This window comes from Pseudorasbora parva, chromosome 7 (genome assembly GCF_024679245.1).
Source record: "Pseudorasbora parva isolate DD20220531a chromosome 7, ASM2467924v1, whole genome shotgun sequence".
NCBI lineage: Eukaryota > Metazoa > Chordata > Actinopteri > Cypriniformes > Gobionidae > Pseudorasbora > Pseudorasbora parva.
The window spans coordinates 21,050,384-21,067,075 of NC_090178.1; the positions used below are offsets into that span (position 1 = coordinate 21,050,384).

Sequence of the window (16,692 nt, forward strand, 5' to 3'; positions counted from 1 at the left end):
GGCTAAATGTTCATAATAATAAGTGAGCGATAAGATGGATTTTATAAGAGTTAATAAAGATTTTATAAGAGCTCAGGGAGAACAAAATGTTACGAAAATAAGTAAATAGAAAAGTGAGGCAGAATAGATAGCAAGAACTAAAGGGTAAAAGGGGGCAGACCTATTCTGTTTGCGAAGTAGCACACTAATATGGCTGAACTCTGGTCTGTCTGATGGCTCTTCTGCCCAACAACGCTTCATCAGCTGACCCAGCTCTTCACTATGGGTCTGAGGGTTCACTGTTGGCCGTAGGTATGGCCATTCACCCAGTGCTAGACGATCCACAATCTCTATACACAACGAAAGAAAGCGAGAGGACAAGAAGAATACAGAGAATTTGAGCTCAAAGTAACAGATAACCCAAAAAATTATACAATCATTTACTCACTTCACAACCGTATTTTTAAATTGTATTACCTTTGCCGTTATCTAACTCTCACTCAAGGTTAATCTTTAAAACCACTCATTTAACTATATAAATGTAATCTGTAGAAAATATCAAAATGAATATACATTTTTCATACATTTGACTACATACTAATATAAAACCTCTAAATATCATCCACAATTTTTTTTGTTTGGAGATGTCCTTATTGAACCTACCATTTGACTGGCTCCAACCAAAATAAGTCAATATCACTGGTTCTTGTTTCTTTTTAAACATGTTCATTTTAATTGCTCCCCTTACTAAAAACAGCTTTTGGTCTCATTTAGGTCCTCCGATCGACACATACAGCATCTGTTTTATTCTTGGTCCCGAGAACTTTTACAGAAGGCGGCTGAAGGTAATTCCAGTATAAAGCTCCATCCGACTGGAACAATCTCCCTCCTCTTCTAAGATCAATCACATCTTTCCGTCTTTTCAGGACTAATCTATTTTCTCATCTGAAAAAAACATGCTCATGTTTTTAAACCAAGGGTTCTACAGGTCTTTCTCAAAAAAATTGCATATTGTGATAAAGTAAATTATTTTCCATAATGTAATGATAAAAATTAAACTTTCATATATTTTAGATTCATTGCACACCAACTGAAATATTTCAGGTCTTTTATTGTTTTAATACTGATGATTTTGGCATACAGCTCATGAAAACCCCAAATTCCTATCTCAAAAAATTAGCATATTTCATCAGACCAATAAAAGAAAAGTGTTTTTAATACAAAAAAGTCAACCTTCAAATAATTATGTTCAGTTATGCACTCAATACTTGGTCAGGAATCCTTTTGCAGAAATGACTGCTTCAATGCGGCGTGGCATGGAGGCAATCAGCCTGTGGCACTGCTGAGGTCTTATGGAGGCCCAGGATGCTTCGATAGCGGCCTTAGTTGGGTCTTGCGTCTCTCAACTTTCTCTTCACAATATCCCACAGATTCTCTATGGGGTTCAGGTCAGAAGAGTTGGCAGGCCAATTGAGCACAGTAATACCATGGTCAGTAAACCATTTACCCGTGGTTTTGGCACTGTGAGCAGGTGCCAGGTCGCGCTGAAAAAGAAATCTTCATCTCCATAAAGCTTTTCAGCAGATGGAAGCATGAAGTGCTCCAAAATCTCCTGATAGCTAGCTGCATTGACCCTGCCCTTGATAAAACACAGTGGACCAACACCAGCAGCTGACATGACACCCCAGACCATCACTGACATACTTGACACTGGACTTCAGGCATTTTGGCATTTCCTTCTCCCCAGTCTTCCTCCAAACTCTGGCACCTTGATTTCCAAATGACATGCAAAATTTGAGCAACAGTCCAGTGCTGCTTCTCTGTAGCCCAAAAGTGGCTTGACCTGGGGAATGCGGCGCCTGTAGCCCATTTCCTGCACACGCCTGTGTATGGTGGCTCTGGATGTTTCTACTCCAGACTCAGTCCACTGCTTCCGCAGGTCCCCCAAGGTCTGGAATCGGTCCTTCTCCACAATCTTCCTCCGGGTCTGGTCACCTCTTCTCACTGTGCAGCGTTTTTTGCCACACTTTTTCCTTCCCACAGACTTCCCACTGAGGTGCCTTGATACAGCACTCTGGGAACAGCCTATTCATTCAGAAATTTATTTCTGTGTCTTACCCTCTCGCTTTAGGGTGTCAATGATGGCCTTCTGGACAGCAGTCAGGTCGGCAGTCTTACCCATGATTGTGGTTTTGAGTAATGAACCAGGCTGGGAGTTTTTAAAAGCCTCAGGAATCTTTTGCAGGTGTTTAGAGTTAATTAGTTGATTCAGATGATTAGGTTAATAGCTCGTTTAGACAACTTTTTCATGATATGCTAATTTTTTAAGATAGGAATTTTGGGTTTTCATGAGCTGTATGCCAAAATCATCAGTATTAAAACAATAAAAGACCTGAAATATTTCAGTTGGTGTGCAATGAATCTAAAATATATGAAAGTTTAATTTTTATCATTACATTATGGAAAATAATGAACTTTATCACAATATGCAATTTTTTTGAGAAGGACCTGTATATCAATGCTTATTATCCTGTACATTTTATTTATTTATTTATTTATTTATTTATTTATTTATTTCTGTTATCTCTCAGGATGCAGGTACATTTTGATTTTGATTTTTGCACTAAAACGTATATCCTCATTTGTACATGTTTGAAATAGTTGTAGATAGGTTAAAGAATAGGGGAGTGAGCTGTTTGTCTGTTTAAGTGAGTTTTTGTTGTTTATTTGATTGTTTGTTTCAGATGTGTTGTATTTTGTATTGTTTTTTGCATGTGCTATTGAGACCCCTTCGAAAATAAGATGTCATCGTAAGGGGCTATCCCTTAATAAATTCTTTGAAACTGTACATTATTTTTTTTGATGCCTAAATTCACTGCTAACAATTAAAAACATTTTTCAGGTTTAGTTTTTTTTCTTTAAATTCATTTAGACAAAAATTAAATTAATACTGGGCCATTTTATCGGTTATGAGGGCTGTTTTTAAATTTAGATTTTTTTCTAAATACATGTTATTGATGCACTTTAGTATGGGGAACAACTATGACTTTTGCCTCAATAAACACCTAATTTACGGTATAATAATAGTTAGTAAGGTAGTTTTAGTTAGTAAGGTAGGATTATGGGATGTAGAATAAGGCCATGCAGAATAAGCCATTAAATGTGCTTCATAAGTTCTAATAAACAGCCAATATCCTAGTAATATGCATGCTAATAAGCAACTAGTTAATAGTTAATAACTGAACCTTAAAATAAAGTGTTACCTATTGATTTATTGTGAACGACACATTCAGATCTGCCTCAATCCATTTATTAACTTTGAGATTAAACAAAGAACCTGCCCCTAAATGGTTTTCTTTTCGATAATCTGTTTCACTTGTATGTACGTTAAAATATTAAAGAAAAGATTGGTCACTACGTCCATTACATTGTCACTTTAATAAATCATATATAAAATAATTTTTTGAGGGGGGTGGACTGTTCCTTTAACTTGAACAGTATCAGTACTGTAAAGACTGAACTCAATGCGCTTGCCTTCTTTTCCGTGCTGCTATCTGTTGCATCGGGCCTCTTCCGTCTGTCTTATTCCCACAAACTCCCACAATGTTTTATCTCCGTTTTCCATCCTCTGCCTGATCTCTCTCAGCTCTATTCATCACGCTCTTACAGCTCTGAAAGCCTGAAAGAACCGGCTGTGGGTTGTAGCACTCTAGTAAAAACCCCATTTCTCAGCTTCGTGAGGCTTTTCACGGACAATCTGTCCTGATAAGAAACAGCTCTTCAAAGCTCGGGTCATCTTTACGGCCGCACAATTTCTTTGTGTTTGTGTTTTGTATTTTGTGTGCTGGTGGTGCCAGGTTGATTGTTTGGCCAAGCATACACAAGGTTGATTGATTCACCAGTCTACAACCATAATCTTTGCCAACAGTAATCTCATTACCAAAGTGCCCAAGTACACTTGTGTGGCGCCAGGTGAAGATTGATATGATCTTTTCTTCTATGTCAATTCTGATTACAATGCTGAGATCCAGATGCTCCAGAGATGTTGACAGCACTTAAACTGTGTGTATATACCAGAAGTCTGCTCTTCACATAAAAACTCACATATACACACACACCCATCGCTTTTTGGTCTGTATTCTGAATCACACGATTAAATCCATAAATTAGATCAGAGAGGGAAATTGAGTGAAAAAGACAAGTGTGAATGAAGGTGTGTGTGTGGGTTTGTGTGACAAAGAACAAATTAACCTTTTAGTGTCTCTGAAAGTGACAGTGATTTATAAAGCTTTTCTTTCAATTAATGTGGATTGAAATTATAGATGTAATGGAAGTGATCTGAGATGTTACTTTAGCAGCATTTTAGTATGTCGTGATTTTCATATTTTATGGCAATTAGCAACTCTTGTAAAAGTCTAACTTTATGACTGACTTCTATGTACAAATGAGAGAGCTCTTCAATCTCTAAGGGTTGTTCTCTGCAAAGAAGAAAGAGAGAACCATAAAGGGGATGCAATTTGTGAAAGTATTTTGGCGGGATGACAAGATAATGTCAAGTGTCTTCCTCTTCAGACAAACTCACTGGCGGCGTACTGAGAAGAGTAGTGGACTGGCAAATTAAGAGCTTGTGAGGGTGTTCTTATGCATGCATACTATGTGTGTAAAGCATCATCTTTGATGTGTCTGTAGTAAAGAGAGAATTTGAGAATATGCGTGTGAATGTGTGTGAAAGTGAATGGCTTCTGGGTGTGTATTTGTTGACCTCTCTGAAGAACCTGGTTCATTAGTGTCTTTCATTCCTGTCACTGCGGAGGCTCTTAAGAGTAATTTGCGTGAGTGCAGAGCCGTGCATCAATATTCTGAAGCGTTTTAGAAATAGGCAAAAAAAACAAGTTTTTCCATCATCCTCAAATTTTTCTTAGACCCCAAGTATTTCAGACCCCAAATATCACAGAGAAGCAAAATCAATTATATTAAAGGGATAAAATGCATGACATTCATTTATTAATTAAACAGAGAACACATAAAACCAGGCTTTAACATTGGCAATTAAATGGGAACTAAGGCTTTTTTAAGCTTCAAAAAGAACATGAAAGTACTATAAAATCATCAGTCCAGTTCTATGTTCTGAAGCCATATGACAGCTTTGTGTGAGAAAAAGATGAAATAGAAACTTAATTTGAAGGCTTAAAATCTAAAAAATGGTATAATGCTAGACACTTGCAGGCTTTGTAAATTGTTACAGAGGAAAAACTGGGCATCATACACTAAATGAAAAATGAGGATCACTCACTACTTTCAAGTTGCTCCAAACACAACAAATATGCATCTTGTTGCTAGGATACGCATGACAAAGAGAAAAAAAAGGATCTAAAATTGGCTCAAAATAGCAAACATGTTTGATATCCTCCAACTGGATGGAATCATAGTCTGAAGCTAAAACCAATAGTGCATGGGTGCACTTTACACTATGCAATTTTCTGTCAAATCGGTCAACTCTAACTGGCCATTATCTGCAACTGCCAACTTTCAGCAACTAGAGTTGACTCCTCTAGACTATAAATCTAGGCAAAAAAGTGTATTCAGTACAGTGTATTCCAGCCTTATTCAATAAAAACGGCTAAGGTTTAGGACTTAAATGTCAAAAACAGGGTAGAGACGGGTAGTCTTAGGCTAACTGTAAAATTTATGACGCTTGCCAAGATGATCTCTGACCTTTGGGACTTAACGAGTCTCCCTCCAGGTAAAAGACTCCTCTGCGCAGAGCCACTTCCTGAAGTATGATGCCAAAACTGTAGATGTCGGCCTTTTGCGTGCCTCCTAGAGGAAAGCACTCCAATCTCAACAGCTCTGGAGCCGTCCACAGTTTACCTACACACAGGCATATGCAGATGCACACAGACACGGGTCTGACAGTGAACAACAGAGGCCGTAACTGAAGTTTGCAATGCATGCAAGCACGTGTTGTGGATATTTTTGGCATGCGATTCAATTTGACACATGAATTGACAAAGACAAAAGTTCACATGACTGACGTGCATAATAAGAGTGGGCGTCCTCCGTGTCTGACTCTGTCCTGATGCTGGACAGCCCATAGTCAGTGATCTTTAGCACAAAACGATTGTCAACCACACAGTTGGAAGACTTCAGGTTGCCATGGGATACAATCACACTGTTATGGAGGAAAGCCATGCCCTGAGGGGAGAGAAAGATTGAAAAATGTATGAAAGAATGCAAGAGGGCAGGGATGGAGCAAAATGAGAGAAAATGTAAAGTTATTATAGAAAATAAATGGATGAATACTCAAAGGGTTAGTTCAACAAAAAAATTATTTACTCACCCTTATGTTGTTTCAAACCCGCAAGACTTTCATTCATCTTCGAAACACAAATATTGAAATCCCTAATCAATATTTATATGTGAATAAAAGTGTAAATTCAATCTGTTCATCATATAAAGCAATCGTGTCATGAAATTTGGATTAAACCACTCGTTTTAGATGGATTAGTTTTACAATCTCTTAATGAACTTTTTGAAGCATCAAGGTGGTAGATGGACTGTCAGCGGAGGGACAGAAATCTCTCCGATTTCATTCAAATATCTTCATTTGTGTTTAGAAGATGAACAAAAGTCTTATGAGTTTAGAAAAACATGAAGGTGAGTAAATTATGATATTTATTTAATTTGTTGGGTAAACCAACCCTTTAAGGTAAAATTCACTTTTAAAATACAGGGAGGAGACTCTACCTTTACTATGTCACTGACTAGCGAATATTTGAACATCCAGTCTAGTGTGATGCTTTCATTCTCCAAAATGTCCTGTGTGCAAATGCCGAAAAAACTGAGGTAAGTACATATACATGCATATATGGCCCAAAAAGTATTTGGACTTAAGGCAAACTTAAAATGTAGTGGTTGGAGGCTGGGGACCAGTAGCGAGCCTCAGCAAACAACTAAAGATGACTTAAAATAATTAAAAATAAGGCAAAACAAGCATGAAAATAAGATAAAACAACAACAAAAAAATCAAGGTATTTTGTATTATTTGGTTATTTTTATAACGCATACACATCTTTCTTGTTGTGCCAAGATCTAAAATATTTTATTGGGTAGAAATTATGTGAAATTATTATGAAATTATGGGTAGAATGACATATTTGGTTTGATATTTAGCAGGGGTGCTCCGACTGATCAGCTATAACGTCTGAAACTCTGTCTGGCTCAGGTAAAATAATCATAATGCTGAAGGTAATAAATAGCTTACACAGTAATTGAAAACTTTCTGTGACATGTCATCTCACAAACAGCATGAGTGAATCACCACCTTAGGGTTGGGTTAATTGTAAGGACCTTAATTATAAAGATTATTCTGTATTGAATTTATTCAGGGAAGACTTTCCAATATTATTTTACATTTGATTTCTTATTACATTTCTTAATTTCTATTTCTTACCTCAACATTAGATCTTCCTGAAAAAAACTAAGTAGTTTATTTCATTTGTATCTTTATTCTATTTAAGTTTACTGCGTTACTGCTTGTTAATATTTTTTGTTCTTATTTTATTACTGATTGATTATTTTTTGTTTGAAATCAGGCTTGTCATGTGTATAAGCTATAATGCAAGAATTACCTCATTGTAAAAACAAAAATGGTCAAAAAAGAAATTCATGGCCTGAATGAATATCTGTAAAATTACACAGGTCTATAATTCTAGATGATAAAATCAAGGTTTCAAATAGATTGGTAACAGTGATCGGTATCGCCAGATACTGCTTCTTGTAATTGACAATCTGTGATTGGCTCCAAAAATCCTGATCAGAGCACCCTTATAGCCTAGAAATCTAGATGCACCCTAGCGGCAGCAAATCTAATTGGCCGTGAGTGTCATATAGCAACTCTCAATACACTTCTGAGCTGTAAAAGCCAAACTCTGGTGAGGCCAATCACATCGTGTGTACAGTCGGTGGGAGGGGCTTAACATGATGACGGCAGTGTTGCTTGCATGCTACTTGTCAAAACAGAAGCTGGCGAACAGCGGTCTTTTGAATCAGCTTTGACCGCGACTCTGGAAGACTTGGAGTTAAGCTTTTCTCTGAGAAAAGAACAAAGAACGGCACTAACGTCATTCTTAAAAAGGGAAGATGTGTTCAGAGTTTTGCCGACCGGATACGGCGAAAGTTTAATTTGCCAACTAGCTCCGCTTCATCTTCGTTGCTCTGGTTGGTGTAGCGCTATCCTATCGCGTGCAGAGGGAGCTTAAAAGACAACCATTTATCCCGCTCCTCGGATTGAGCCCTGACAATGGTGAGTTTCCAGACCAAACATCTTGATGTGGGTCTGGCTTGTCAGGCTACCCTTAATATATAGAACAATTAAATTAATTAATTTTTGCAGACATAATCCATTTATTTCCCATGTAATTGGGAATTTTGTAAAAGGGTAAAAGATTTCCCTATGCAGATTTCACAATGGGTTCAAATCAGTCATGCAGATATGCTGCATTGACCAACAGAAAGCAGTTTGGACTTTTGTGCTTCACACCACTGACAATAGACAATGGACCTTTTGTGATTATGAATTTTCACTAATGTGACTGCACCTTTAGGCTGGTCAATTCCACATTTAGGACATTTAAAACATTGTTTCTGTGAATAACTTAGCCAACCTGATATCTTCCACACACAGCCTCTAGAAACAGTGTGTGCGCATGCACATTTTCATATTGATGTATGAGTGTGGCTCAGCATCCCATCAAAAAGATCTGAAATAATCTATATTGATTAGCCCATGGCCCACACCAGGAATCTTAATTAAAGGGGTGATGAATTGAGAAATCATCTTTCCCTTGAGCTTTTGATATATATATATTAAAGGTCATGGTAATATAAGGATATCCTGTAAGTTTAACAGCTGAAAACTTCCTTGTTAGTCAAAGAAAAGCTTTTATAGAAACCAGGCCCAGCAAATAATCAATCTCAGAATATGCCACACCTTGACATCATTGTGTGGTGAAACACCGCCTAAACATAAGATGAACACCGCCTGATTCTGTAGCCCCGCCCACCGACTCGTGGAAAGGACATTCCAATCAATCGCGAGTGGATGAGAGATAAATCATTGTGTATGTTTGATGAAGACGTTTTGCAAGCCCTGTGGGCAATTCATTCCGGTTACTGCATACTATTCACACATACTTTCAAAACAATTCCCAGAAGTACTGACGAGGGAGCTGAAGCTCATTAAATATGCAAATCTTATCCAATACTAGCCATAGCATTTACTTCCAAGTCTTCAGTGAGGATGCCCATAGAAACAGAGCATTGCAGGAGAGAGCCTCAAAACCAGGGTAGAAAATGATAACCTATTACTCAATGTTTTTGAATGTAAAAACCATGTGAATGTCATAAGTTGACCGCAGACAACAGTATAACATTTTTTAAAAAGCAAGTTCATGACACCTTTAAAACAAAAATGAGTTGTTTCTGTAAGAGCTGAGTTTAGGTTTAGATGATAGAAAACATCATTAGCACAGCAAGTCAATGAGAAGTCCCTACAATGACAGAAGCATGTGTGTCAGTACCTGCAGGCTGCCTCGAGGGCAGTATTCTGTGACGATGCAGATGTTGGGCGGGTCGATGCAGGCGCCGATAAAACGGGTCAAATGCTCATTCTGTACATCTCTCATCTGGAAAACAAATAGGCACTATTGTTTATAATTCACAGTATATCTTTACAAACATTTATAAACTAAACATTTCACTCATTGTTGTTATTTTGTGAACCTACAGTACCATTTAAAAAGTGTGGGGTCAATAAGATTACTCCAGTCTTCAGTGTCACACAATCCTTCAGAAAACATTCCAATATAATAATTCAATGCTCAAGAAACATTTCTTATTATCATTGTTGAAAACGGTTGGGCTGTTTATTACTTTTACGGAAACCTTGATACAATCTTTCGAGGATTCAAGATGAATAGAAAGAACAGCATTTATTGTAAATAGAAATCTTTTGTAAGATTATACATATTTTTATTGTCACTTTTGATTAATTAAATGCATCCTTACTAATAATAAAAGTATTATTATTTTTAATCATACTAAACCCAAACCTTTGAATGGTAGTGTATTTGTAATGATTATAATTAGATTAGCAGAATAATCCACCTTTAGAGCAAAAGACAGCATGACACACTCACATGCTTCAGTTCAAACAACACTTTCCTCGTTAATTCGATGCGCTTTCGGTTGATGTATTTAATGGCGACAATGTTTCCCTGGGGAAAACATAAGCACATACAAGTTATGTTTGCAGTTGGTAGCATGTGTGCATTTTGAGGTTTTAACAAGCATTTCAACTGTATAGTTTTACAATAGGGTTGAATTATAAATAGGTATTGCATAAGGTATCATGACATAATGAAAAATACTGTTAAAGCATTTTATGTACTTTAGTGTAAATTATACTCATACATTTTTAAATCCATATATATTGTTACATTTATAGTAAACAAAAATAATATGGAGGTGTCTGAAGACATAATCAAACAAACCATCATTAACCTATTAAGAATAATAAATGCTGTAAATAATGTTTTTCATTTTCCAGTTCTTAATACCAAATGTGTGACCAAATTGAACCTTATTGTAAAGGGTTACCATGTAGAAGTTTAAACAGCTTGCCGGAAAGATACCTTAAAGTAGCCAGTCTTAGCAAACATCTGGAAATTACCATCAGCTGTCAGCAGTGATCCATAGTTTGAACCTCTCTGTAGAGAAGGAGAGAGAACAGCACAAGTGATATAATGATGATAATGAATGATAAATAATCAAATAAAATATTAAACAGAAAACCAGAGAGCTGAAAATACATTTGAAAAATATGAGTGTGCACAAGTATGTAGTATGTACTGCATCTGTGTTTTACTAGAGAGAGCGTGAGTTTGCTGCCGGTGCTTCTCAGGGCCTTTTCCAGATTGCTCATCTGAATGTCCTCCCAAGCGATCCTCCATAACTGAGCGACCAACTCCTTCTCCAGCTTCAGCTTTCTGTGTGTGCATACAGTAGGTATACAGTCGGTTTAGAAATGATTGATTAGGTATCATCAGGTATCAAAATCATCTTGCTTGCTCTCACCTGTATATAAACACAGTCACAGTGAAGATGATGACAAGGATGAAGAAAAGCACAATGAAAATCATCTGGTGCAGTCCGATTGTTCCTAAAAGGAAAGAGGGAAAGTGACGGAGATTGAGAGGAGGGTAAGCAGTCGGACTGCAGAACTTGTGTATGATACCTACGTGCATGACAGTCAGGGTTTTCATTCTTAAAGCCGCAGTAAGGCACATCCAAGGGAATGTTACCACCTGGCCACTGGATGGCCATCCCTGGAAGAATCTTCATCTGCTTCTGAGTGCCGTTATACGCCGCCACAATCTGCAGCACAACACAAAGTAATCAATAGGACAAACGGTCACAATGAGGATGCATAATTCTAGTCATGATTTAATAAATTCAATATCTAAAATGGAAGGAAAACATTGTTCAATGTTAGACTTGTTGCAATACCTTTAAGACCCAAAATCCAATCAAAATTACTTTTCAATGTCTCTTGATTTGAAGAACATCTACACAATCACTTAAAAGCTTGGGGTCAGTCATTTTATTTATTTAGAAAAATAAATACTTTATTCAGCAAGGATACATTAAATCAGTCAAAGAAGACATCAAGGACATTTATATAGTAACAAATTATGTTTATTTTAAATAAATTATGCCCATTTGAATTTATTTATGCTGAAATAAATGAATCATGGTTTCCACAAAAATAGGAAGAAGCACAACCATTTTCAGCACTGACAACCCACTTTCATATTGAAGAATCATGATACTGTGAAGAGTGGAGGAAAACATATTAAAATAGAAAACATGACATTAATATATTACTTTTTTTTATAAAATTATATATATATATATATATATATATATATATATATATATAAATCAATTTCACAATTCTAAGAGCCCTCCAGAAAAGGGCAATCGGTCACTAGTAAACATCTAGTAATATCAATGTTATTTGAAAATTGCTTGCAAAAAGTATTTATTCCATAAGAATGATTTAGCAGACAGGATTAACTGAACACGTCAACAAAGGAGAACAAAAAAATGCACTTGTCAAGTGAATTCTTAGCTCTTACAGCTAGCAGAAGCAAAATGTTAAAAGGAAAAATGACAAGGACAAGCTTCATTCAGAGTGCAGCTGAGATCTTTAATATCCATTCAGAATCTATCCGGTACACTTTCACTTTCACAAACAATCCCCTTACTGAATATGTATCCTATAATTAACCTTCCTACAGCCTGGCCTCCCAATCACCAATCAAGTGTCTTTCAGAATGGAGTGTGTGTGTGTGTTCTGGTTAATGACACCAATCTTCCCCTTGTTTTTGAGATTCAGGTGTCAGATTCGACTTCATTAGTCTGTAACAAATGCAAAACTGTTTGGATGACACACTGCCATAAGAAAAATGCAATTGCATTTCATCCATTTATTACTAACAGAATAGTCACTGCTATTCACATATACATACATAATATATATATATATATATATATATATATATATATATATATATATATATATATATATATATATATATATATATATATATATATATATATATATATATAATACATACAAATAATGGAACATTTCCCTGAATAAAAGTTGATGACATCAATAAGAAACAGGCAAATGAGAAAGTAGTGAGATAAAGTGAGTATGCAATTTTCACTAACTTGAAAGTTGCCACTGTTTATGTCAGTCATGTCCCACAGAGCAAAATCAGTCTCTCTGTCTCCATTCTCATCAATCTGCACCAGACCAGTGACACCTGAAAAAAAAGAGACAAAGTGTGTGTTTATAGAGCTCACAGCAACAAATTAACATTAGAACACTAAAGAAACATTAGCTTTGATAAAAGTTACGTGTAAACTTCATCCTACTCAATGTTCATGACCTACCTGGCCATTGGAAACTGAATTTAAAGTTCAGCAGTAGTGTTAACTTGGTCAATGCACTCAAACAGAGTGAGGATCCAAAACTGCCTTAACAGCTTTGCAACACTGACCTGGATGTACCAAGGGATGGAGGCTGGTAACTGGGTGACGGAAAGGTGTTTATTTACAAGGTGCAACGTAGAGGCAGTTCCCAATAAAGTGCTGGTGATATTTACAAGTCCTTATTTACAGTAAAAAAAAAAAAAAAAAAAAAAAAAAAAAAATATCCAAAAATGTATTTACAACAGGCTGTGTAAAATGTTTAGCAGTGAAAGGCTAAACCAATAAATTGGTCCAATACACTGTAACATGATTCAGGTTTACTGACTCACTCAACGAGCCCTGAACAATGCTGCATGAAGCATTTAAATAGGCTAAGCCACTTAATAGGACTAAACCAAAAATAAAGGAAGAGGTAACATAGAAAATTAACAAATACATTGCAAATGCAAAAATAAAATAAAAATACATAAACTTTCATAATATACAAATATATAAACATTTAGGTAAAGAAAAGAATGTAATAAACAATATCAAGTATATAAATACCCTCAATTAAATGTTAACCTGTGGGCAAAACTCCCCCTGTTCAACTACACAGTTGAACTGCGCCTTTTAGTGGCGGGAACGGGATATACAAAATGGCGGACGTAAATGCAACTCAGTTTGACTGTTTGGAATGGAATAATGAACGAATACGTAAGTATATCTGTTTGTATTTGTAAATGGATTTAGTTAACAAAATAAAAACGTTTAACATGAACACTTGTTATACGTTTCTTTTGTATTACACAAACACAAAGTAACAAAACATTAAACTTCTAAACATTTAACCAAACAAACAAAAAGTCAGGGATGTGGACAAAGCCTCAACAACAAACACACACAGGTGGAAATACAAACATTTCTGTGTTAACTGGTGTATATTCTTGCGCAAGACAGAGATGAATGTATGTGTATGTGAGGTGATGTAGAGAGTCCAAATCAAAATAAAAGTCCTTTCATAATAAATGTCACTTGTCACAGGTCTCTGTGACATTTCCCCCTCCCTCTCCAGACACTGCTTGCGGTGTCCTTGAGAGAAAGTCTGCAGTGCAATTCTGCGAGCCTGCCCGATACAAGATCTCAAAATCAAATGGCTGCATGGCCAAAAACCACCTGGTAATGCGAGCATTAGAGTCTCTCATACGGCCCAACCAGGCCAACGCTCTGTGGTCAGTCTCTAAACGAAATTTTCGTCCAAGCAAATAGTACCTCAAAGAGTCCAAGGCCCACTTAACAGCAAGACACTCCTTTTCAACAGTACAATAGTTGACCTCTCGGGGCAGGAGTTTTCTACTGATGTAAACAACTGGTTTGAGTTGACCTTGTTCCTCTTGAAGGAGCACAGCACCAATGCCCTGTTGTGAGGCATCAGTCTGCACTGTAAACTGTTTGTCAAAATCTGGACTCAGGAGTACTGGCTCTTGGCAGAGTACATCTTTCAAGTCTTTAAAGGCCTTTTCACATTCCTCAGTCCATATGATCTTGTTAGGCTGGTTCTTTTTAGTTAAGTTAGTTAAGGCAATTGCCCTGGCTGAAAAGTTTGGAATAAACTTCCTGTACCAACCAACAAGTCCAAGAAAAGATCTAACCTGTTTCTTTGTCACAGGCTGCTCTGCTCCTTTAACAGCTTCCACCTTCCCCACCTGAGGCCGGATCACACCGTGACCCAGCACAAATCCAAGGTATTGGGTTTCTGATTTGGCAAGGGCACATTTATCAGGGCGGATGGTTAGTCCTGCAGTCTTGATACGTGTCAAAATGTCTTTAAGATGCTTTTGATGCTCCTCCCAGCTCTGGCTAAAGATTATGATGTCATCAAGATAAGCTGCAGCATAATCCTCTGTACCACGTAGAAGTTGATCCATCATTCTTTGGAATGTAGCGGGTGCCCCATGAAGGCCAAATGGGAGAACGCAGAAATGGAAGTGACCAAAGGGTGTTCTGAAGGCAGTGAACTCCTTACATTCTGGTTTCAAAGGTACCTGCCAGTATCCTTTGCAAAGATCCAATGTGCTCAGGTACTTTGCCTTCCCCAGTCTCTCCACTAGTTCATCCACTCGTGGCATTGGGTAAGGATCAAACTTACTAATGCTGTTCAACTTTCTGAAATCCAAGCAGAACCGTAGAGTACCATCTTTCTTTGGCACCAGCACTATGGGACTGCTCCATTCACTTGAAGATGGTTCAATAATACCAAGTTGTTGCATCATTTGTAACTCCTCTTTCATTACCGGCAGAAGTTTCTCTGGGACACGATACATCTGCTGACGCATAGGTTTGGAGTCTTTGAGAACAATGGAATGATTTACCAGTTCTGTCCTTCCTGGAGTATCCACAAAGAGCTGATCAGGTATACAATTCAGCAGTTGATGTCTCTGCTCCTCAGCTAGGTGTTCCAAATTCAACTTCTTGTCACTGAGACATGTGGGTAAGTATTGCTCATCCACTTCCTCTTCTCCTTGCACAGCTCTTACCAACATGGAAATATCAGCATGTTCTTCTGGTTGCACTAGAGTTTGCCGTGGATGCCATTTCTTTAACATGTTGACATGAAACACTTGCAAAGGTTGAGCTCGTGAAGGAATTTTGATCTCATATGTAACTGGACCTATCCTTCTTTGTACCTGGTATGGGCCTTGCCATTTCGCCAACAGTTTATTCTCAGATGTTGGGAGCAGTAACAAGACTTCTTCACCTGGCTCAAAGCTCCGTGACCTTGCTGCTTTATCATACCAGAGTTTCTGTTGTTCTTGAGACTGTATCAGGTTTTCTCTGGCAAGGGCACTGGCCTGTTGAAGTTTCTCCCTCATTTTTATCACATAAGTGAGGATGTTTTTCTTCTTTGACACACCAGTTGTTTCCCAGCTCTCTTTCAGGACATCTAGGGGACCTCTCACCTGGTGAGCGTACAGTAACTCAAACGGAGAGAATCCTGTTGAAGCCTGAGGAACCTCTCGGTAGGCAAACAGGAGGTAAGGAAGCCATTTGTCCCAGTCTTTCCCAGATTCTGAAACAAACTTCTTTAACATAGTCTTTAGAGTTTGGTTAAATCGTTCAACAAGACCATCAGTCTGAGGGTGATATGGGGTTGTTCTTACTCTCTTAATACCTAACAGTTGGTAAACTTGGTAAAGAGTGTGACTCATAAAGTTGGTACCTTGGTCTGTTAGAACTTCTTTTGGTATACCCACTTGAGAAAAGAGTTTTAACAAAGCAGAAGCTATCTGCTTAGCTGTGACATCTCTTAAAGGGTACGCTTCAGGGTATCTTGTGGCATAATCTGAAATTACCAGAATGAACCGGTTTCCTGCCTGACTCCTTTCAACTGGTCCAACAACATCTACCCCTATTCTTTCAAAGGGTACATCCACTACAGGTAAAGGAATGAGGGGTGCATATGCAGGGACACGACCAGTAGTGAGCTGGCATTCAGGGCATGTCTGGCAATATTCTTTAATGTCTGTGTACATTCTAGGCCAATAAAATCTTTTAGAGATTCTTAAGCATGTCTTAGTGAATCCTAAATGACCTGCCCAAGGGATGGAATGACCTAATTCTAGCACCTCTGCTCTCTGTGCTTTAGGTAATACCAACTGAAGATCTCCC

General features: G+C 37.4%; 1 protein-coding gene across 2 annotated transcripts in view; it reads right to left on the reverse strand.

The window, feature by feature from the left end:
• The window catches only part of npr1b (natriuretic peptide receptor 1b), a 67,069-nt gene that overhangs the window by 4,761 nt on the left and 45,616 nt on the right, over nt 1-16,692 (reverse strand). For both annotated transcript variants that reach the window (XM_067448544.1, XM_067448545.1), the window contains 11 exons: nt 12,781-12,875; nt 11,280-11,415; nt 11,116-11,200; nt 10,907-11,027; nt 10,674-10,748; nt 10,179-10,256; nt 9,561-9,665; nt 6,727-6,798; nt 6,015-6,174; nt 5,695-5,850; nt 161-329 (listed from right to left, as the gene is read on the reverse strand). In XM_067448544.1, coding sequence (XP_067304645.1) covers nt 161-329; nt 5,695-5,850; nt 6,015-6,174; nt 6,727-6,798; nt 9,561-9,665; nt 10,179-10,256; nt 10,674-10,748; nt 10,907-11,027; nt 11,116-11,200; nt 11,280-11,415; nt 12,781-12,875 — 1,252 coding nt within the window. The remainder of the gene's footprint in view (nt 1-160; nt 330-5,694; nt 5,851-6,014; nt 6,175-6,726; nt 6,799-9,560; nt 9,666-10,178; nt 10,257-10,673; nt 10,749-10,906; nt 11,028-11,115; nt 11,201-11,279; nt 11,416-12,780; nt 12,876-16,692) is intronic.